The 24538-nt window shown below is 38.6% G+C and overlaps 2 protein-coding genes across 9 annotated transcripts in view; one reads left to right on the forward strand and one right to left on the reverse strand.

Moving 5' to 3' along the window:
- LOC124615399 (myocyte-specific enhancer factor 2) overlaps positions 1 to 21018 on the reverse strand; it is an 870744-nt gene extending 849726 nt beyond the window's left edge. For 2 of the 5 annotated variants that reach the window (XM_047143236.1, XM_047143235.1), the window contains exons 1-2: positions 20783 to 21015; positions 20313 to 20408 (exon numbers count right to left, since the gene is read on the reverse strand). The gene's annotated coding sequence lies outside the window, so the exon portion shown is untranslated. Of the gene's footprint in view, positions 1 to 20312 lie in introns of all 5 variants that reach the window. The other 3 variants (XM_047143238.1, XM_047143237.1, XM_047143243.1) reach the window with 2 other exon arrangements.
- Positions 21019 to 21214: 196 nt separating this feature from the next.
- Positions 21215 to 24538, forward strand: part of LOC124615397 (peptidyl-alpha-hydroxyglycine alpha-amidating lyase 1) — a 96295-nt gene continuing 92971 nt past the window's right edge. For 2 of the 4 annotated variants that reach the window (XM_047143228.1, XM_047143229.1), the window contains exon 1: positions 21858 to 21918. In XM_047143228.1, coding sequence (XP_046999184.1) covers positions 21873 to 21918 — 46 coding nt within the window. In that variant the 5' untranslated portion in view covers positions 21858 to 21872. The other 2 variants (XM_047143231.1, XM_047143232.1) reach the window with 2 other exon arrangements.

A 24538-nucleotide genomic window follows, 5' to 3' on the forward strand; every position in this document is an offset into this window, starting at 1 on the left:
CTCCTCCCTACTGAAATTTTGGGGGTGTTTCACAATCTCTATGGCCTCTCTGTATAACCTTTCATGGTAAGTACTTGCGGCTGCCAGTAACTGACTCCTAGCAAAATGAATGTCGTCGTCACCTGGCTGCATAGCATGTTCCCCAACAGATGATCTGTCAATTTTCCCTCTTCTGCAATTGCCCTTCTGCTTATCTGCTCTTTTTTTAGTACCCACGTACACCTTCCCACAGCTACACAGAAACCTATAAATTCCTGCTTTTTCGAGCGACTAGCGAGCATCCTTGGCTGATTTTAGGTAATCAATCTTCGAGGTGGGTTTGTACATTACTGCAATGTTCTGCTCTTTCAAGATTTTTCCTTGAGCATTGTTATATTTTCTACACAGTGGTCTTAACACTATTTTCACCTCGTTGAAGGAATAACCATTCTTTAGCAATGCATTGGTGAGATGCTTCAATTCTGCATCAAGCAGCTCTGGTTCAGAGAGGTTCCATGCTCTATCCGCCAACGTTTTTATTACGCCTCCCGTTCATTGTAGGTGGTGGTTTGAAACCCTGTGTGGGTAACTGTCGGTGTGTGTGGATTTTTGGTAAACCACATAGTACAAGATCCATCTTCTTTCTTGACAACTAGCACATCAAGAAAACACAATCTTCCACCAGCCTCCTCCTCTATGGTAAACTGAATCTTCGGATTGATCCCATTGAGATGCTTGTGAAAACACTGCAGTTTCTTCCTGCAGGCAGAAGATTGCATTTTCCTGATGTGCTTGTTTTCAAGAAAGAAGGCGGTATCTTGGGTCATACGGTTTACCGAAAATCCGTGCACGCAGACTTATCTACAATGAGATTTGAACCACCACCCAGAACAAAAGCAGGGCATCATAAAAACGTTGGTGGATAGAACATGGTACATCTCTGAACCAGAGCTGCTTGATGCAGAATTGAGACTTCTCACCAATGCACTGCTCAAGAATGGTTATTCATTCGCGGGGGTGAAAAGAGCACTAGACCACCATGTAGAAATCATAGCGATGCTCAAGCGGCGGTGAAATCAAACATTTTCCTGCCTTACTTTAAGGGCATTATTAACAGCACAGGAAAAATCTTGAAAAAGAGGAACATCGCAGTAACCTACAAACCCACCCAGAAGATAAACTAAAATCAGCCAAGGATGCTCACCAATCACTGGAAAAAGCAAGAATTTATAGGATTCTGTGTAGTTGTGGTGACTTGCATGTGGATACTACAAAAAGAATTGTCAAAAAATGACTAGATGAGCACAAGGACAACTGCAGAAGAGGGGAGATCGACAGATAATCTGTTGCGGAACATGGTTTGCAGCCAGGAGACCACCACATTCATTTTAATAGGACTCTAGCACTGGTTGCCACATGTGGATACCATGAAAGTTATACAGAGAGGCCACAGGGATTGTAAAACACACTCAGAATTTCAATAGGAAAGAGGAGAGAGTAAAAGTGAATCTGGAATGCAGTGCTAAAGATGTGTACCAAATTTCCAATATAGGGTGATGGCAACAGCGAATGATGGCTGTTAACAACGGCCAATTATGATCACACATTCAAACCGTGTGCTGTCATGCCACTGTGCAGAAGCAGAATTTTGTTGTCGTCAGTAGTGAGCCAGGATGCGAATTGGACATTCAAAGAAGCTATAATCACCCTTGAAAATGCCCTCCACAGATGGGGATGAAACATTGGTTTTAAGGTGAAATCCATTCAACCATGGTGTAATAACCCAGAACATTTTGTTAATTACTGTGACACTTTACTCCTTCCCAGTGTATGTCTTTTCAGACATGTATTCATGGATGATAAAATGTAACTGCGCTGAACAACTCAAGAGGAGGAGCTCTTGAAACGACAAGATATTCAGCAAATGGACAGACCTGCTCGTTCCCCTGACTTAAATCCCATTGAGCATTACGGGATGCATTGGGGAGATGCACTGCAGCATGCCCACACGCACCATCGACCTTCTAGCCAGGTGACAACTGCACTGGTGGAGGAATGGACTGCCCTATCATAAGAAATCCTTACCGACCTTGTGGCCAGCATGGGAGTATCATACAGAACATGCGCTGAGAACAGTGATGATCACACACCCTATGAAGAACCAAGTCCCTCCTTCTGTAACATCCAGGGAACCACCATCACGATATTGAGTGACTTAAGTGTGATTATCGTCTTTGAATGAAAATGTCATTTCTGTTCATCTCGTCACGAATTTTTTTCAGTTACTTTCAGGACTATACTGCAGCAGTTCTTTCCATGTATGGTCCAAGTTTCTTTACGCTATGTTACTTGGCAGCAACATATCATGCCAAAGTCCTGAAGTTTCGCTCACCAGTGTAGTTGCTGACATCTACTTGTTTCCCATTTGTGCTCTTGAGCAAGTGGTGTATTTCGTCAGATTCATGACAGTCAATACACAACATGGAATTATGGCATTTATTTTCTTGCGTCAATGTTCGAAAAAGACACTGGACTTTTTAGTCTCTGATCTTGCTGACAATCTGCACCAGAACCTGGCCTATTTAGAAACTCAGTAGGAGCATTTGTCAATGATATTTTCTGATGATCAAAAACGCATACACTTTGTGAAGAAAAATAAGTTATTAGCTGTATTAATTACATGTTAACACTAGAAAAGCAGAGACATGACAGTAAAAGTATGATTACTTTTAACAGCATTGTAGTACTGCATTGGAGCATACCAACACAATGACGCTCAATACAATGAGTGGTTAAGAGTCTTTTAAGTCTTTCAGTCCATATGTGGCATACAGCAAACCAGTGCTTAACAGTGTTGGTTAAAAACAGTCGTGGTGGCAATTTTAGTTTTTTATTTTTCAACAACGCATTTCGCCTTATTTAGGCATCTTCAGGTTATCTTTTCTAGATGGACGTGAGAGGCACCAAGATCTGCATAACGCGTTCCCTTTCATAGGAGAGAGTAACAGAGTAAGATGGAGGCTCAGGTAGTAAGCATATTATGCTAGTCTTGTAAGCAACAGTTTGATCGATTTGAGATACTACATGTAAGCAATTCCTTACCACTAAAAACGAGTTTGTTCCTAAGGATATGTTGATGTAACATTAAACCCAAATAAAAAAGTGTAGAAATTGTTCTGACTGGCCTTTCAGTTCTAGAATTATGCTTCAGCAACTTGAGAGCAAAATGGTTCCACAAAAACCATGAGAAAGCTCAACCAGGAATATTACAAAGGAATTAAATGATGAGAAGCACATGGAGCATGAGCACCAACATTCATAAAATCAGGAACACAAAAATCCCCAAAACAAGCGGAACTCACACCAAAAGCACTACTCTACAAAGGGATTCAATTGTAGACTGCTGTCAGTTCAATGATTTAATCCTAGAAAAGACATTGGTATGAGGATTATATATGCAGCGTGCACCATAAATAAATCTGATACAAAGCATTTTCAGAATTCCTAGGCAAGTGAGAACTAGGAATAAATGAACAATATTCACACCTTTTTTAACAGTAAATCTATATATGCAGTAGCAATCTGTTCTTCAAAGTGCAAAGGACTCACCGAGTTAACTAGGAAGTAATATTTTATCACTGTCTCTATAAGATGCCCATGGGTGACCACATGTATCCATGAAGTAAAGTCCCTACATATGATACATGGGGGGTGAACACTGTACGCACTTCACAGACCACTTACTCGGGCACTGACTCTGGGCCTACATTTTGTTCATTCCTATTCCATCATGGAACTATCATTTCTTCACTTTTAATGTACGAGCTGAAAGAAGTTACAATAAACTTAAGATTTTGTTGTTGCATTGATGATTATGTAACATTGTCTTCAAGTTTAATTTCTGTCATGTTGAAAATGTCGCACATAAAGTTGCTCTTTCTGCAAGGCAACATATGGAGTCATTTTGTTATGTCTACAAGTCTTGGCATCACAGCCATCAAAAAGGGAACATAAAATACTGCTGACAAGAATGCAGAACTGGCAAGATGACACACAATCACCAGTATATCAAGATTCTTCAGTCTCTTTTTTATTTGTAAATGTGATAATTCTTAACTGCGCTATTATATTTGTCCTCTCTCTTTTAAAAACTTCTAAATTTCTTTCATTCAAGCTAAAATACATCAGCTGTATCAATCACAGAATACTGCAAAGCAGTTATTAATAGTGGAAAACTTTCTTGGTCACACAAACCACTGACAACAGCAAATCAAAACCAATGTAGAACGTTATTGAAAACAGTTCCAACCTCCTCTGTCAGGAATTCGTCACTTCTAATTTGATCTCACCTTCCTTTGCTAGATCCCTCCCCAGTGAGTCCAACATCACTATCAGGGAACACCCCATCTGTAACCTGAAAACCAGTCAAGACCTTATCCTCTTTCCCACAGATAAAGGCTCCAAGGCAGTGGTCATGAAACATAGTGACTATGTGGCTGAGAGTCTGCTCCAACTTTCCAACACCTCTGCATACAATCCTTAGAATCAAGATGCCACTGCATAATTCCAACATGGCCTCCAGCAGCTCCTTAAAGCCTTAGGTCCATCCTAAAACCTGTCACCTGAATCCATCTCCCTCCTCATACCAGCAACCCTTTGCACTTCTACCTTTCACCGATTCCACAAACCATCTCCATAGGTCTCCCAACTGGTCATCCCATTATGAATGAGCCTCTGCCTTTGTTGAACAAAACCCTCAAGCTATTCTCCGTAAACAACCATCTCACATTAAGGACAATGCTCACTCCCTTCACCACCTTTCGACAGTACCTGCAATATTACCATTAGACTCCTTGTTGCTCACTGTGGATGTGACATCCTCGTGTACTGACAATTCGCATGCCTGTGGCCTTGTGATCCTACCTGTCACACCATCCTCCTAATACTAAATCCACCACCTCTTTCCTAGTTCTCCTACGAAACCACACCTTGACCCACAATTACTTCATTTCCAAGAGCAAACCTATAAATAAATCTGTATTACTGCCACGGCTATCCACATGACAACATCCTACGACAACTTATTTATGTGTCATCTGGAGGAATCCATCTCCAGTCAACACCTAAAATCCCTTGTGTGGTTCAGATTCATTGATGACATTTTCATGATCTGGTTCTATAGCAGAGAGAATTTTTGCTCTTTCCTCCATAACCTCAACAACCACTGCCAAATCTGCTTCACCTCTTTCTTCTCAACTCAATGAGCAACCTTCTTCAAAGTTGATCTCTGCATCTCAGATAGCTCCACAAATATGTCTGCCCATATCAAGCACACCATCCACCAACAGTACCTCCACTTTCACAGCTGTCACCCATTCCATGTCAAAAAGACTCTTCCTTACAGCTGCACCACATGTCGGGCTGTACCTGCAGCAGAAAGCAGTTGTTGAAATTTACTGATAATCTTACCAGAGCCTTTACTGACTGACAATGTCCTATCCAGCTCATACATGAGCAGGTCTCCCTTGCCATCTCCATCTCTGACACCAGTAAATTTGTTAACCAGCCACAGATCAAACTCCTCTGACCCAGTATTACCCTGGCCTTGGAAAGCTCCACCATATCCTTCACAAAGACTTCAACTGCCTTTTGTTGTGCCCCGAGATGACGGGTATCCTACCCACATCACCCAAAGTTGTGTTCTGCTCATCCAACTTACAGAATGTCCTTGTCCATCCCTAGTCCAATCCTGCTCCTGAATCCTGCACCCCTTAGGTCATTTCCTTGTGGTTGACCCAGGTGGAAGACCTATCCCACACAGCCACCCACCACCTCCTACCACATTCCAGTGACAGGCATTTTCTACCTTACAAAAGGCAGGGCCATGTGTGAATGCAGTCATTTTATATATCAGTTATGCTGCAATGACTGTAAGCATTCTATATGCACAAGACAAGTAACCAACTGTCTACTCAAATGAATGGTCACCATCAACTGTGATAAACTGCAAACTGAACCACCCCAGTTGCTGAACATGCTGCACATAAAAGCAGAAATGGCTTCTACAGGTGCTTCACTATGTGGGCCATTTGGATACTCCCTTCCAGCGCTAGTTACTCTGAACTACACTGGTGGGAATTCTGTCTCTGGCATATCCCCTACTCTCAACAATTGCTAATCTGTTTCCCACTGCCTCACTTTCTTTCCCCTTCTCTCTTCTGTCCACACCACTTCTTCCCCAATCAGATTACGTACTGTCTTCTCCCACACTCTTCCCCCATCAAATGGTCTTCACTCCCTCCCCCCCTTCCTCCTTTTCCACTCTTCTCCCTTTCTCACTTTCCTCTTTGTCTCCCTCATCTTCACCTTATCTCTCATGTGCTGTACCCTTTTAACTTCTTTTGTCTTGTTGTGAAGCCACTGTGTCATCCATAGAAAGGTCTGCCTCACACTATCCCATTACGCCCTTCCCGCTTGCACCTGCCTATGCAATTGCTGTCAATCAACCGTCAGTCTCGGTGCAGCCACTGATGTGTGCGTTTTGAGTGTCTGTGGGCACATGTACAAGAGAAAGGGCAAAAGCAAGAGCTTGAAAGCTAGTTTAAATAGTTTCTGTTGGGCGTTTCTATGTGCTATCAGTAGTAGTCTATCAGTTAGCTATAGACGAATGGCCACCTTTCCTTCGTTTCATGTATTTGAAATTGCAGAGTGTGAGTAATCTACAATCTGTTGTGCATATTAGGGAAAACATTACTAAGTATTTCTCTAATAGTTCTATATTCAATCATGGAACAAAGAAAAAGAAATAAAAACTCAAAACAATACTTTCTATCAAGGAAAACAATTTTATAATAAACTATCTACAGGCATGAGAAAGATTAATATAATAAGTATGTTTAAAATGGCACCTAAAACATTTCTCATAAGTAATGCATACTACACAAAGCCTAAGAGGACTCTCAGTAACGGTTAATAATGAAAGCAATAGCTACAACACCCTGTCAAATTGCAATACACAATTGCAATGTATTTCTTTTACAAGAAAATCATGTCCCAAGATCTATAGAGGATGACAGTAATGTCTCATCATTCTCCTGAGCTCACCATCTCCCTTATAATGGAAGGATACTGACTCAGTTTCTCAGGCAGACATCATCAAGCTTATTAAATGGAACACTGACTGGGGTGAATATGTATGGGGGTAAGGAATCAGTTGCAGTCCAGCTGAAGGAACCATCTGAAAATATACATGAAGTAGTTTTGGGAAATTACAGATAATCTACTCAGGATGGTGGAAGAAATGTAAACTCTGACCTTTGTGAAAACAGATTAAGTATTTTTAAGTGCAATATTATTTTGCTTAGAGCATACAAGTTAAATTGATCAAATAACACACATCAGTAACATTTTTCATCACACAAATGTACTACAATAATTATGAAGATATGAACAACTGAAATCATTTGCAGTAAGCCAATTCATAGATACCTATGACGTTCCGTAAACACCAGTTTCACAATAGTTTACTCACAGGTGTAAATAAAAATTCATTTTAATATGTAAAGAGGATAATTATAAATTATACACAATTACTAATAACAGAATGTGAAGGGACGAGGTGACAGCAGGCAACAAAAAATAAGTTATATCTTTGTTTTGCATTAGATGGCGGAGAAATAGGTCGGTAATTATATAGACTGACGTCACCAATGTTGTCAGCAGAAGGAAACTAAGTCACTCTGGCTCTCATATGTGGCAGACATGATGTAAGTGACAGAGAGAAAACTACAGTGGAATGAAAACAGCAGAGAAGATTTAAGCCTAAGTTAAACTACCTTGGACCTGTCACGTTCCCTCTCAACCGTGACTTGGTAGAAATTTATTGTCAAATGTGTTATATTTGCCATTAGATGACAATTCCACCACATTTGCAAGAACTGAAGTTTGCTTTAACACCAGTTGTGAAATCTGATGTTCGAAAGGAAGACTGACACACAGTCACAGAAACTCTTACAGTTTGAAACTTGCAGACTGTGGCCGAGACACTCCACTGTGGGTTCAATGCTGCTAAGAGTTTGTGATATAATGTTATCTGCATGTCAGACCCTGGTACCTTTATTTCCAGAGTCCCTTTGGCAACCCAATCCTCAAGTTCATTCTTTGGGATCCCAGGGGTTGACTAGGGAGGGCGGGGGGAGGGGGGGGGGGGGGGGGAGGGCAGAGGAATGCTACTCTCTTCCTACTGTGATTGAGTTCTAGGAGGTGTTATATGGGTGATACTACTGGATGCTGTAGGCAGCTACTGGAGTCAGTCCAAAACAGAAAATATTCATGTGACTGGGTGCAAATGCAGTGAAGGGCATACATGATCATCACCAGTTCTGCCATAAAGATGTAGTCTGTCCAGTCTTCAAATCTTGAGTGACCCTTATAAATGACATCTGAATTGGAGTAATTACTAAGCACTGAGAGGAACAACTGGTAAACAACCGAGGCCTTATCAGATCCTTTGGGTCATGAGAAAGATCTAAGCAAATTTGTGGGGATGTGCAACATAGCCAGATGATTGAGATTAAGCAAGCAAAAGTCTGAACTGGGCTGATACTGGAATTCCTGACTGGCTGTTTTTCTTGGGCACATAAGCAATTCATAATGTAGGTAGATGATGAGTGCAGATGAACTGTTCTACTACATCGATCAATCAAAATGCATGATGCAAGTTTTGGTACAAGTGAACTGGAAGCTATGTGTACATGTTCAATATTCTACTTCCCTTATGACACCATGTAGTTGTCATCAACATATTAGAATGGTGAGACTACAGATTCCATTCCCTCTGTGACTCCACACTAATGCCTTATGGGACTTGAGTTTTCTGCATGTGGGACTCATTGTAGTAATTACTGACTTTGACTCTGAAGTACCAAAGACAGAGAAAATTTCGGATGAAGATCAGGTGGTGGCCAGAGAAGTCCCACTCACATAAAGACGGTGAGATGGTGGCACCATGTGATGTCACAAGCTTTATGCAAGTGAAAGAAATTAAAAATGATGACGACAAGATGTTGGCAATGGGTAAAAGCCATTCAGGTGGCAGACTGTAGGCAGAGTAGGTGATCACTAACACACCATCTCTCCCAAACTCCACAAAGTGAGTCAGAGAAGAGGCTCTTCATCTTGCGGTTCCAGCTCAGTCATTGGCTTACAATGCACTGGAAACCACTTGCATAAGTGATTGGTAGGTCAGACAGGTCTATAGCTATCCACATCCTCTGGGGTCTTCCCTGGTTCCAAATTAGAATACAGTAATCGCCTTTCCCTTCACTGGCGTGGGGGCAGATGAGGAGAGTCTCCCTCAAACCAGATTATGTTAAAATAGGAAGGACGTGGTGTGGTAACAATGGACTAATCTGCATGTTGTAGTGCAAACACCCATCGTAAAATGTGCAGAAGTAATATTCTAATTTTGATGATTCATACAGCAGTAAAGAAACAGTCGTTTAAAAGATAATTCTGAAAACACAACACAAATTATTTAAAGAGCACAGAGGGAGAAATAAATTGACAAAAGATTGCAATAAACGGACAACAAGGTCTAACCAATCAAGAAAATGGCAAACCCATAATAAAAGCTCTTTAAAATAAGCCTTTCAGCTTTATAATCAAATTATAGACAAAGTGAAGCAGAAGTCCACTGAAACTTTCAGAGGTGGTAGTATAAACCACTAAAGAAGTCTAACATTGGCTCTAAAATGAATACCTTAGGAGCTACAAGCACTTGTTCGATAGAATAGATGTGTTTCAATGATGAACAAGTGCTCATAGCTTTTTAAGTTATACATTTTAGAGCACACTTGTCAGACTTTTTTACCTCGTCTGGTCAATACTCTAAAAGTTTGTTGGTGGAGTTCTGGTTCACCCTGTATATGACAAATTAATGCTGTGGCTGTAGATCCACATCAAGATTAACTCATGTTGCTGTACTAACCTGGCCAAAAGGTATAATTGTGTGAATCTTTTTGTCGTGCCTACAGCGGCTCAGCACCTCCGCTATATGGTGAGTAGAAACTTTCCTTCTCTCTAACATTGATAATACAGTGTACTACATCAATACAGTAATCTAAGACTGGCTGAAGGATACTGTGGACATGTGCCTAACTTTATACCCCAGAAAACATCGCCACAATGCTGTGACAGAATTTTGTAACTGTAAAATGAGATAATTGCTTGTTTTGTAGGTGGTTTTAACTTCGTGGCTGCACCATGCACACTTTACTGAGGGCTGAATGATAAATAAAACATCAGATGGTTTCACATCTTAAAGCCTAAATCAACAATTTAAAACAATTGCTGCGATAAAGTATATAAAAAATTCTGTCTCAAATTACTCCAGCTAAAAGATCTTCTAACCAAGGTAGTCTTGTACTTTCTTTATTACATTCAACTTCTTGTCAAATTTTCATTACAAATGTCCATGCGTTGTCACATTTTAGTACTCTAAAGTAGCAAGTTCCATACAGAGGTGAAGCAGTTCTATGATCTTATGTCAGTCTGATATGTTTCCAAAATACTTTCTCATCCTCAAGAGTTTATGCAGTATTTTCCCTTACTTTCATGGAAATTATGACAAGACTTTATGATATTCCTCTAATACATATCACTCATATCATATATAATTAAAATCTGAAAATGTAACTTTATTTGGCTTAATAACTAGAAAGCTTGACTATTTCACATTTCCTGTTAGTAATGACTGTTTAGCAAAATTAAAACACAAGGTAGAGACATCAAATGCCTGTACATGTATTATGCATGCTTGTCAATTCTACAACCATAAAATTTTACAATAAAATGTTGCTTTATATACATTGGTACCATAAAGTAAATTTTTATTGATTCACATTTTTAATGACATACCAATTCTTCATTATACAATCAGCTTTTGTGAAATACAGCCTGTTTTGTATTCATGATCTTTAAAATTTTACTTTAGGGATGCTTAAATCCTGAACTCCGTAAAATTTCCTGTTAAGAAGATATTTCCAATAGTTTTTAGATTTTATTTATTGAAGGAAAGTTCATTTGGGGGTGGGGGGGAGGGGGGAGAGGTGGAAGGGGGGGGGGGGGGGAGGAGGAAGTGGGAATGAAATAGGACAAAAAAAGAACTGAAGGAAGATTAGGGTTCAAAATTCCATCAACAACAACGCAAAAGGACAAGGACAAGACAAGACTGAAAATAGACCATGGCACTCTTAGAGGCACCATTTACATGTTTATTAGGTTTAGAGAAACAACTGTTACCTCAACCTAAGATAACTGGAAAATGGTATAAATCATCACAGGTGTCTCTTCAAACGAAACCATCTTGTTCCAGAGACCTTTTCAAGCCTCAAACATCTATGATTTATATACGCAGACAGAAGTAACAAATGAAAATTTGTCCAGCTTGGTGCAAATTTTCATTCGTCACTTCAGTCTGCATATATACACCAAGCTTCTACAAACGGAGACCAGTGCCTCAAGAACTTCAGCGCCATATTTGGTTATGCAGTAAAATCCTCTAAGTAGCCCTGTACATCTACATCTATGGAAAATACAGGATGGAATGTAACAACATTATGAAAAGGATAGTTGCTACTCACCATATAGTGGAGCTCCTGAGCCACACATAGGCTCAACAAAAAGACTGTCACAAAATAAGCTTTCGGCCTAGGAGGCCTTTGTCTAAAACACACACACACACACACACACACACACACACACACACACACACACAAAATCACAGCTGCTTCAGCTGCTAGAGACTATGGTTTGTTGTGTGTGTGTGTTTCTGACAAAGGCTTTGTTGGCCGAAACCCCATTTTGTGAGAGTATTTTTGTTGTACCTATCTGCGACTCAGCATCTCTGCTATACAGTGAGTAGAAACTATCCTTTTCATAATATAGTTACATCTACACTCTTCAAGGCACCTTTTGGTGTGTGGTGGAGGGTAATTTATGTACCAGTACCACTACTCCCTTTTCCTGTTCCAGTCATGTATGGTTTGCAGGAAGAATGATTGCTGGTAAGCCTCTGTGAGGGCTTGAATGTACCTAATTTTATCTTCAACGTCTCTTCATGAAATATACATAAGAGGAAGAAGCAATACATTGGCTGACTCTTCTAGGTAGGTATGTTTTCAGCAATATAACAATAATCCACATCATGATGCAGAACATCTGGAGTTGGCCGAGAATCTATGTGACACTTGGAAGTCACCGCTTTTAGTGATTGTTCTGCACTTGTGTAATCAAACGGTAAAGGATATTTCTCTCTATGTACACACATCATATTACACTTGTTTATGCTGAGGGTCAATTGCCACTCCCTGCACCAAGTGTGGATCCTCTGTAGCTCCTCCAGTATTTCTCTACAATTTTCCAGCATTGCGACTTCTCTGTCTACAACAGTGTCATTCATGAAAAGAGTCACAGAATTTCTGACATCATCTATTATGTCATTTACATATATTGTGAAAAGTAATGGTCCTATAACAATCTCTTGGGGCACATCCAAAGTTACTTTTACTTCTGAAGACACCTCTTCATTCAAAATGACATACTGTATTCTGTCCACTAGAAACTCTTCAAACCAGTCACACAGTAGATCTGATATTCCATGTGCCCTTATTTTGTTCATTAGATAACACTGCAGAATTGTGTTTAATGCCTTTCTGAAATGCGTAACTTGTCATGGTTAGTAATAATTAATAACTTTTCATGATCTTATGTACATAGCTGAGGAAGACATTATAGATACTAAGGAGAATTGCTAGTGCAAAAATGTACTAGTGATATACTTTTAATACATACACTTTGTATGTAGGCAGTTTCCACTTCCATAAAATAGGACATGCGTAAATGTAAATATAAGCACAGTTTGCCTGTTTTACCCTGCAGGATTAACAGATGAGGAGGAGATGATTCAGAGAAGAACTATATGTTTCATTGTGGGTTTGCTTAGCAGCATGATTTTCACAGAAACGCTCACAATATGGCAGTCTGAGATGCTACAAGAGAAACACACATTGCACAGAGCCTTACTCACAAGATTCTGAAGCCTCGCATTGCAAAAAAGAGTCATGGAATGTGTACTTTCTTCACCAGGCATCTCGTGTAATGACAATCATGTTAATATCAGAAACTGGAATGGGTAGGAGGGAATAAACCTGGTACACGTATCCTGTGCTACACACCGACCAGTGACATGTAGTGCATAGAAGAAGATGTAGGTGTATTACTTTAAGGGATGCAGAACATTTGGAACATCCATTCACATTATAAAAAAATTTAAAGAAGCAGCCTTTGCCCAGTTCAAGATAAATGAAAACTCAAAGTTGCAGTTTTGAGTGTCAGAATAGATTACAATTGCCTCCACTATATGACACTGATGACAATTACAAGTACATAACAATAAACAGTTTCCTTCCACTATCTGACTGAAATAAAAGTGGCCACAAGTTTGAGAGCAACATTATAATTTACTGATTAGATGGAGAACTTTGTGGCCGAGATCTGCACTAGGAATGCCGTGTTAAAAAGTCATAGTAGAAGAGAAGTTCACATTTTCTAAGTTATGTCAGCACCAATTACAGTAGACTGGAGAGAAAGTTACAATATGATGGCACATTTAACAGAAAAGATGAAACTTTCAAATGGAGTCATAATATCAAACAGCAATGTTGATTCTCACACTTTTGTTTACACCCTGAAAGAGGCAATTCTTGGTAGGAATTGTTGTATTAATTTTACCAGTGGTGGTTTAACCTCTGGAGGATATTAGCATGTGATCCCCCATATTATGTCACTTCACATTGGTGTAAAAAGTGTGACTTTAGTATCTGAGCATGCCATAATTCACAACTTGAAACTACACTATCCTTTGAAAAAGGTAAAAAACTACTGATGTCTTGCTTAGCATCTAATTTCTCATGTGCAATTGGGAGAACTTAAGAACTCATGTGAGCCTCGAATCCAGTAAGGACACTCATGAAGGAACCTCAAAGCATCAAGCCCCGGTCACACTTCTGATGTGCTCCAGCTATGAACTAAATAAGTTACGCTAAAGGACCAGGTGTAGTCTTAACATTGTGAAAGTATTTAAGATTTCACGGTTGTTGCAATTCTGGCATGTGACATTGCTGTTCTGGGTTTCAGTCCGACGATTGATTTGATGCAGTGCTCTATGCTACTCTATTCTGTGCAAGCCTCTTCATCTCAGTGTAACTGCTGCAACCAACATTCATTTGAACCTGGTTAATGTATTCGAGTTTTGGTTTTGCACAACTATTTTTAACCCCCCCCCCCCCTCCCCCAACACACTCACTCCTGTTACCAAACTACCATTCCCTGATGCCTCAGAATGTGCCCAATCATTTATTCAAACCTTCTTTTGGTCAAGCTGTGCCACAAATTTTTTTTTCCCCCCCAATTCGATTCAGTACCACATCATTAGTTATTCGATCTACATGCCTATTTTCAATATTCTGTTAGCATCACATTTCGAAAGCTTTTATACTCTTCTTCTCTCAACAGCTTAGCATATATGTTCCACTTACGTACAAGGTCAAACAGTACAAGCCTAGGAAAGAGTGCCTGATGCCAAAAAAATATCACTTGCCACAATACGCTGGCACAGCATTATGCTATAGCGACCGCCCATCTACTGATCAGTGCCTGGCTAATCACTAAAACCAGGGACACTTTGGCATGCATCATACAAGACACCTGCTTTGGTACGAACAAATACCGGCTGTCCAGCAAGGTAGGCCATCAAATTGATTAGTCAGAATTGGTGTCCATCACAGCGTGTGCTTGCTTTGAGAGATTGCTGCCTCATCACCATCATCTTGACAGGAGCAGCTGGCAGGGGATCCACCCACAACACTGATCAGATGAGTGTCAAACATCCATCATCGTCAGAAGGGGTTCACTCCCAGACGTTCATGCTCCCATTACTGCGGAACACTTCCCACCTGGCCTGTTCTTGGCATGGCCATGCCGGACTGTCACATTAGCTCATGATTTAACTAAGCCATGTGCCAGAAATGTTTACCATACAAGGTTGTTCAATGCCCGAGCTACATGGAGCACGCAAGCTGCAGTTGTCTTCGTGACAACACTTTGCTGCTGACGTCCATGGGTTGACGCCCACCTATCAGTGTCCACCAGATTTTCATCTGAGCTAATAATATGAACCGATGGAGAGTAGTGTAGAGATTCTACTGTCAATGAGAGGCTTTTGACTCATCCCAATCCAACATCTTCCATCAGAGCACATACACACCTTCTGCGAAGGCTACATTTCCAAACAAATCTCTTCGGAAAAGACTTCCTCACACTTAAATTTATGTGACATGTTAACAAATTCCTTTTTTTTCAGAAACACTTTTCTTGTTACTGCCACTCTGCATTTTATATCCTGCCTACTGTGTCCATCATCAGTTATAACAAAAATCATCAACTCGTCTATTTTTAGTGTGTCATTTCCTAATCTAATTCTATCAGATCAGTTGATTTAATTCAATGAAATTTCATTACTTTCATTTTAGTTTTGTTGATATTCGTCTTGCCCCCTCTTTTCAAGACACTATGCATTCTGTTCAACTGCTCTTCCAAGTTTTCCTGTGTCTCTGAGAGAATTACAATGTTATCAGCAAACCTCAAAAGTTTTTCCCTTTTTTTTCCTCCTCCTTCCTGGACTTTAGTCACCCTTCAAAACTTTTCCTTGACTTCCCCACTGGTTGCTCATGTACAGACTGAATTAGTCTTCATTACAACCCTTCTCAGTCACTACTTCCCTTTCATGTCATTCGACTCTTGGACCTGCAATCTGATTTCTGTGCAAGTTGCAGATAACTTTTGTTCCCTGTATTTTATCCTGTTATGTTCAGAATTTTACAGTTTGTATTCAAGTCAACATTGTAAGAGCATTCTCTAAATATAGAAATACTGTAATTTTAGGTTTACAGTACTTTGGTCAATCTTCTAAGACAAGACACAGGGCCTTCCATGTTCCTTGATTTCTCCAGAACCCAAACTTATCTTCACCGAGGTTGGCTTCTATCAGTTTTATTTCGTAAATAACTCATATCATAAATCTGCAACCACGAATTATTAAACTGACAGTTCACTAATATTTATACTTATCAGCACTTGCTTTTCTAGCACACAAAGTGGAACAGTTTTGTCATGGTCGAGTCTCTCAACGATTTTAATAATTCCTTGAGAATGTAGTCTGCTCCAAGGGACTAATTTTAATGTACGTCTCTCAAAATACTTGTAATATGGTTTGTCAATTGTGTTAGTCTATGTAATTTTGGAGATTCATTTCATAAAAATAGCTATATTTTTTTTGTCATATAAGGAATGGTACTAATGGTATTTTAGGTCAATTTTTTTCATCTGTAGTTGCATTTTGGTGGAAAATTTTATGTATTTCATAAGAACCTCATAATGATTTAAATACGTATTGATGATTTTGAATTAATATTAAACATGAAGTGTTATTGGTGATCCCTGACTTTAACTTGTTTGCTCTGCTGAAAGAAGGTACACAAGGCAGATTTTCCTACGACAATCAGAGCATCAGGAATAATACCCAAATCAACAGACTTCTTTTCTGAAGCAAATAGTGATCTTCTAAAAATGTGCTTTTATCCACCAGCATTTTATGGAAAGAAAAGCAACTTGCTTCTGAAGGTTACAAAAATAAGTAATATAAATAAATTTCATAGAAATGAAAGTGCAGAAATGTTCCGAAGCGCCCTCACATTATTTAGCATTTACTGTACTTAATAATGAATTTCAGTTTCATGATACAAAACAGCTGTTTTCAGTTTCATATACAACACAGAAACAAAGGCATACATATCAATGAGCAATCAACACATGTTAGTAAGTTAATTCAGTCCCTTTAACTATTATAGCACAGAAGGTTAATAAAACATTCACAAAGCACGTAGGTTACTTATACATATTTTAATTTGCATGCCTTGGCAAGTTGTTGTCTACTGTAATATCCAATCACGTTCTAGCCACAGAATTTATGTGGTGAAGACACCTAAGAGAAACTCGTTGAGACACTGTCTAAATATTATAGAAGACTGTACATTTTGCTGAAACATCTTCCCAGTACCATCAATCTTTCTGTTTGGCTAAACAAGGTACAAAACATAGATGAATGATGACAGAGGTGACACATACAAAATGTAGCACACAAAACATATCTCTAACCAAAGGAAATGGATTGATACAAACTGCAGTAGGCAAAATGAAGATATTTATAACAATGAACACCTTCGACAGTTTCACTTCGTTCTTGATTGGGGAGAAAAAAAATAATTCTACATCGCAATTTTAACAATGAAAACCAAGCAAACACCATAACAGAATGAGTAAGAATAGGGAAGTACTGTATAGTATGATTATCAAAGTATCAGGACCCACAGAAATATGAGGGTTTTGGGCAACATATTAAGAATTTGAAAATGTCAGACTACAGCTAAAGGGAAAATATGGGTTTCTCACTGGGAATGTAACTACAACCATAGTATGCACAAGCATATAAAAAAGATTGTCACAACACATTTTGTGGCGTTGTCAACTCATAACTGAGCAATGACCTAATCTAACTTAAACCTTAGACTAAGCTATTGCCCAATCATCGCAAAACATCCATTTTCCGAAAATACCTCGATGTCATAGTACACGCACTGGTTTCAGCAACTCATAATCAAACTATTGTATTCCAACCTAATGTAGACCTCAGGCTAAGCCACAGGTGCGCATGCTGGCACAATCTTCATTTCAAAGAGAATGATGCAACTGGTCAGAGCTGAACAGTAGTATCACAAACTTCACTACATCCCTGTGATAATGATCCAAACACAATAATATCAGGTTTGAAAGTTATGTGATTTGTCAACTTCAGATATTGTAATGTTAATATTTTAGAAATAAGACTGGATATTCCAACAGGGTAATGACAAATAATAGAGAAGATTGACGGCTTTCGCAAAAAGCAATGCACGAAGGATAAACTCCAACTGAACCAATTGTTCTGTTGAAATGGAGTGGCAGTTAAGGTAGATCAACACTCAGAGAAGCATCATTCAGAAATCCTGGTGTTCTTGACAGCAATGAAGAAGTATTTAATTTTTATAAAATTTGGAAAATAAAATCATGAAGTAACAACTATCTTCTGAAATGACCAGGTAACCAATATTTTGCAATGTGTGACACAACTACTAGCTGTTAACAACACTGCACTACAACAGTAAAGGTACAAAATTGTTTGTGATGTTTCTCCTGATTTCTTTTGGAATGTTAAGGTAGCTCCAGATTTGCAAATACTAAGGCATGACATCAATCCAGAACAGTGATATAACACAAAAACATTATGCATACAAAGTGCTTTGAAATACCTTCTGCACAGTACAGATTGCCAGATCAGAGAGTTTTTATGCAAATCAGTAATAAAAGCTATTCACATTTGAAATGGTAACTTAACTGGAAAATTCTGATTCAATCAACTGACTATTATCAAATACCAGTAACACATCAAATGTAGTTGCACCTAATCACTTTTTAACAACAACTTCTAAAAAAAGAATGTTAGCTTTAATACTTTACAAACTGTTGCTGACATCTTTTATGGTGCTTTTTTTAAATTTTTTTTAACAACAAACAGTATAGAGATATTAATGCTAAGAGAAGTCATTTCCTTCTTCCCTCTTCATAGTTGTATTTGTACCAGGCTAAGAAAGAAACAACAAAGTACTCCTCATCATCTTTTCCACTACACAACTTTAGGTCACAAAGCTGCTATACCACCCAAATGTCTGGCTCTTCAAAGACAGTGATGTGAAAATGTTTGGTCCAGTTCCACTTTGTTGTGATGGGTCTTCACAATTTCCAAATGGCAAAGATCCAAAGACGACTATCATGGCAGGTGTAATCATCATGCAAATGGTGACAAGCATGAAGCTTGAGTCAGTTGAGAACCTGTATTACAGAATATGATAAGTAGAAGGCTGCAACTCCTTTGAAAATAAAGTCACAAACCGATAAAAGGAGAAGTGAAAATTGTGGAAGCAGATAAAATGAAAACAAATAAGGTTTGAATTTCAAATGATACGATCCATGCTTGTTTACAGTGATCAGGCTGAAGGAACTAATATAAAAAAAAAGAAAAGAAGTGTTCCATCCCAAGTGTCAGCAATTTCTTCTACAACCACTGAGGCTATAACAGAAAATATAAAACCATGCATCTACGGTAGTTATGAAGACTATATCAGGCACAAGACACTACACTTCATAAAATTTGCAGACAAAGAGTATATATTTATAGATGTTATAATTACAAGGGCAAAGACATAATAAAAGCTGCAATCCTTCATAAGTATATGTGATGTAGATCAAAAAACCAGGAAGCCACTGACCACCAACACTTGACAAAAATTACACAGCAGAGTGCAACGCCACCTACTGTAATATCCATCTACTGTCAAAATGATTTCCACTTCATATTATGTCAGAGCAAACATTAATATAACTGACATAGCTTCAAAAACTTACAGAAAAGAAATTGGTTAAAATCTTAAGAAAATGGTATCCAGAACCTGTATCCATTACATTACTTGTATCATACACAACACAAGAATTTGAAACCAACACAAAACCTAAGGAACAGAATACATGAACTGCTTATTTCCCAATGAAGGAGGGAAAATTTGCGATCTGTGAGCCGCATCAGACACTATTATGAGTTGCAACTCAATGGTAATATAAACATGACACAAAAATTTTCTGCTGTAGAATCTAACAAGGTGTCAATTACTACAAATCAAATAACAACATTACACAGCACGCCAAAGAAAATGATATTGCATATATTTGAACTAACTGCTGTGAACCGATTTCTACCTTTTCAACTAATGTTAGAGTAACTACACAACTCAAACACAAACAGAGTTTCAGCTTATGTGTACTGGGCAAGTTCTAAATTAGTTCTTGTATGCTACCAAGAGTAATTTTTGTATTAACTTTGTAAACTATATGTCACAAGCCAGAAGACGCGAAACAACCACACAAATTAGTTTTCTTCTACTTTCCATTTAGCAGCAAACAATTATTATGCAACAAGTATTATACATATTCTTGGCCAATGCGTCTACAAAAAGGTTTGTTTACGACAGGAAACAAGAACGTCATGCCGTAAGAACGGAGTTGTATACCTACGCATTCAACTCATAAAATGCAAAACATGCAGAAACATTTGTGTTCCTTCTTACCTGTAGCGAAGTACAAACAAGTCCTATACTTCTGGAACAACAGATGACATGTTGATAATTCTCACGGGATGACTGGATAATAAAAGCAGACACGATCTGCAGAGTGAATAGAAAAAAGGTCCATATAATTTACACACAATTATCTGCGCTGATACTGATTACGCTACTAGAATTCAAACAGCGGGAATAAAACTTTTCAAAAGAACACGTAATTGTCAACGACTGGAATAATACTGCGTGGTGTGCGTCTCCCCAATATCATGAAGGTCTTCAGATAAATAATTCAACTGTTCCACCGGAATTCACGATTTGACCTCTGACGCCTTCTTTTTACATTCTCCTTTCAGATATGAAATGTATCGATGTCAACACACTAGATTTCGGTCTTGTGGATTCACGATCACTATTGTCACTTCTATATTTGCTTTCAGCTATGCATAACTACGATATATTCCGCATTTGCTATTTACCTTAACTATTTACAACATGTAAACGGAGGAATATTTTCTACACAACACAACACGGTGTTTCTAGCTTACAAGTGCACTTCCTCTGACGTCATTGATCCTTCCTAGCGCGTTTGACTTGGCCCGGACACAAGATCAAGATTTGAAACTGTGTTGCGGTCACGAGAGGTTAATTGGTCGCCAGCATAGCAAGTAGCGCGCTGGACAGTTAGTTAAAATGAAATTAATAATGGGAAGAAAACGAAATGAGAATGATCACTTAATATATACCCTCTAGTGAACGACAGCCTTCCCGATGATGTCATTATGACATCACTAATCGCCAACCTTCATCTCCTGCAGGCCCCATGACCTTGACGGACAAACTGCTGCCGGTTACACTAACGTAATTGAGTTTATAAATCCAGGGATTCTAAACGCGAATGCCACGTCGTAGAAAATGTAGTTCTGATTAGCAATATACCACAAAATCTTTGTAGGGAGTAGCTATATTGAAGGAGACAGGTAGCTGCTTACTTTGTTCCGATGGTTTCTTATGGGTTGTGCTCTGAAGAAAGTTCAAGCTACAATATATTTCAGGATCTTTAATCTTTTAACGCTCAGCACAGCATGGGACGTGCAAAAGGTAGTTTCATATACACAAGATTAATAGACTACTGTACCGTATCTTTGAAAAAAAGTAAATTATCGTAATAATTTTTACTGGGGCCTAGGAACATGTCCCCACGGCTTCCTAATAACAAGTATTTGTATTTTTGGAGATCTAGAGAAAACTTAAGAAGTTCCTCATGTGTTCCAGCTGTAGAGTTGATGAAAACGTATCATATAAGAAAAGAAGACGATAACTTCTATAATACTTGAACAATTGAATGTTTACACAATCACTGAGTTATAGTACTTAATTTCATTGCGCTCCCCACCCCCACCTTTCACTGTGTAATTACGCTGTGTAGTTTATTTCACGCTCAAGGTAAATTCCTGTACCGTTTATCCATCGTTTAGTGAAACTCTAATCAAGGTGTTGCCTTAAAATGATGTGCAACTCTGATTGTGAAGTACTGCCTGCAATCGCAGTTCAATATGGGAAGAGAGAATGGCGCCAAGTGAAAGTACATTTGTTGTGATGGTACCCCTGCACAGTTAGTTGTCAATTTTTGTAAACAGCTGTTATTTCGTGTAGAAGTTTGATTCTGACATATAGAAAGTAAAATGTATTGTAAATAAGTATCGTGTGTTCTGTCCTGCGATACAAGTGAATAACTTTAAATTGAATGGCAATGATTAAATTCTGTAATCATCTAAAGCGCTGTAGAAAAACCCTGTCTGAAAGACTTGCTAACGTGGAATCGTTAGCAGCTGAAGAGAACGCATTCACTGTCTTGGAAATGACGGTACTGCTACTTGCTCTTTAGTAGTTCGTTACATGTGTGTGCTGTATGTAATGTCTGATACTTCAGAAAATTTGAAACAGGTGAACCCCAACAGCATTGAAGCTGTTGGTACAGTTTTATGGGTCATGAATTATAGCTCCATTGAATGAGATGCGTAGATAATTAGTTTTTTTACCCCACCGGAAACCGAAAAAATCACAAAATCCGATGATAATTCCTGCTGCGTTTGTTATAAAAAATTAATATTCGGTCCAGGTGCGGGGTTTTATTTCTAATTAGTATTTAAGGATTCTTGCACGTCTTAAAATGCCACCACTCTTATTGTAGTGGCTTTCTGCTACGACATTTCGAAAGTTAAACAAGTATGACGCAGATTTGAAAAGAGTACAAATGCCACTTGTATTACAATAGAGTATTGGATGAAGTTATGAGATACCCATGGGAGGCGGAATGTAAATTTTGAAAGTAAGAAAAATGCAATATTATGTGTATGATAAAGCTGTTATTAACCTGAAGGTTGGCTTGAACAGCACAAGTCCTTTACTGGGTTTTGTCCTATTGAAGATGGTATGTTAGAATTGACTGTCACAGCTGATTATTGAAGGCTGTGGAATTTAATGTAGACTGCAGTGTAACTTGGTATTTTCACATTAACAAAGATGGCCATCAGTGAAAGAAATGACTAGTACTAGACAAAAATTCTAGGACTGACCATGTATCAAACCCTAGACCTTTAGATTTGTAGACTGGTTTATAAATGCAGAACTACAGAAAATACTAAGAGCTCCTTGACAGTGAGGCAAACAGAAGCAAACTGACTTGTGGTTTTGTGGTAGTTCCTGTCAATGAAACAACTTTATACCATGAAGTATTTTGTATTAGATAAGAAATTTTTCAAAATGTGTATTGCCAGGAGATGCAGTTTTTTGGATTTTTGTGGTCATTGTACATGGAATTTTAGACATAAGATGATTTTAAAGCCATCACTTGTATCCAAGTACAATTTTATTAGGAAGTATTCTGCCCAATACTTGGCTAGATGAATAAGTAAAAAATAAATAATTAAGTACAGCAGTTGGTGATTGTAACATGTCTTTCCAAAACTGGAGCCACCTGTTACAAATTCCTTTTAATTCTTCCTTGTCATCACATATTGTGTAATGATTCCAATTCATCACATACATACAGGAATGCTAGTCCAGCAAAGTATGCAGGATCTCTTCCATGTAGACTGGTAAATAGGAGATAGGGACTGGCAGAATTGAAGGTTTGAGGATGGGTTATGAGTCATACCTGGATACCTAGCCACTAAGAGCTCTGCTTATGTAGGGCAAGTTTCCAGGTTTGGGTCTTGGTCAGAAACACAATAGTAATCTGCTAGGAATGTTCAAAATAGGACTGATAGATTTAATCAAACTGACTCCACATATATGTGTAAATGAATACAGCTGCAAACATTGAACTATGAAAGGCATTGTGTTTAGCTCACTACCACATCTGTCTGTGTTGTACTTCATAAAATAGTAAAATACTGACCATAATCGTTGGCAGTTTTTCAAAAATTATTTGTTCTCTTAACTACTTACCAAATTGCATAATTTTGGCCACAAAATTTGGTATCAGTCAAATATTTTTTTTTATTTTGCTGACCATTATTATCAAAAGGAACAGCACTTGAACCTTGAAATGGAGGCTATAGATATCCAATTTCACTTGACCTGTGAGTTACATCCAAAGGTTGTAATTCATAAGACACTTGTGCCACCTATCCTTGAGAGACACACTGGTTTTTCTGTCTAGACCCTTACCTGATTGGAGTAATTGCTGAGCACAAATAGGTTCCAGAAAGGAAGACTGAAGTCCAGTTGGTGATGAGCCTGTTAGAGATAGCTCATATTGAACAAAAATGGGGAAGGAAACTGGCAAACACTCTTTTGGAAAAATGTTCTGGTAATCATATTAACAGACTGAATGAAACCACGGAAAAACTAAATCTGGATGGTCAGTTGGTGGGCTGAGTCCTCTTGTAGTTTTTTAACCAGTGCAGCACCTCACATAGTGTTCAAAGAGAAATTTTATGGTTCATGATATATTTATTGAGTCAGTATGAGTATCTACATCCATACTCTGCAAACTACTCTGAAGTATGTGGCAGAGGGTACTTCCCATTGTACCATGTATCACTATTTCTTTCAATTCCATTCACATATGAAGCACCAGAAAAAAATTACTGCAACAGTGCCTGTGTGGCCACTGCAGTTAGTCAGGTCAAAAATGAAAAGTGCAATGTAGAGCAGCCAGGAGTAGAAATGGCATTGTGGTTAAGTGGTTACAGTGTTAAACTGCCAAGTGGGTGAGTCGTGTTCAA

The sequence above is a fragment of the Schistocerca americana genome, chromosome 5, assembly GCF_021461395.2.
Source record: "Schistocerca americana isolate TAMUIC-IGC-003095 chromosome 5, iqSchAmer2.1, whole genome shotgun sequence".
NCBI lineage: Eukaryota > Metazoa > Arthropoda > Insecta > Orthoptera > Acrididae > Schistocerca > Schistocerca americana.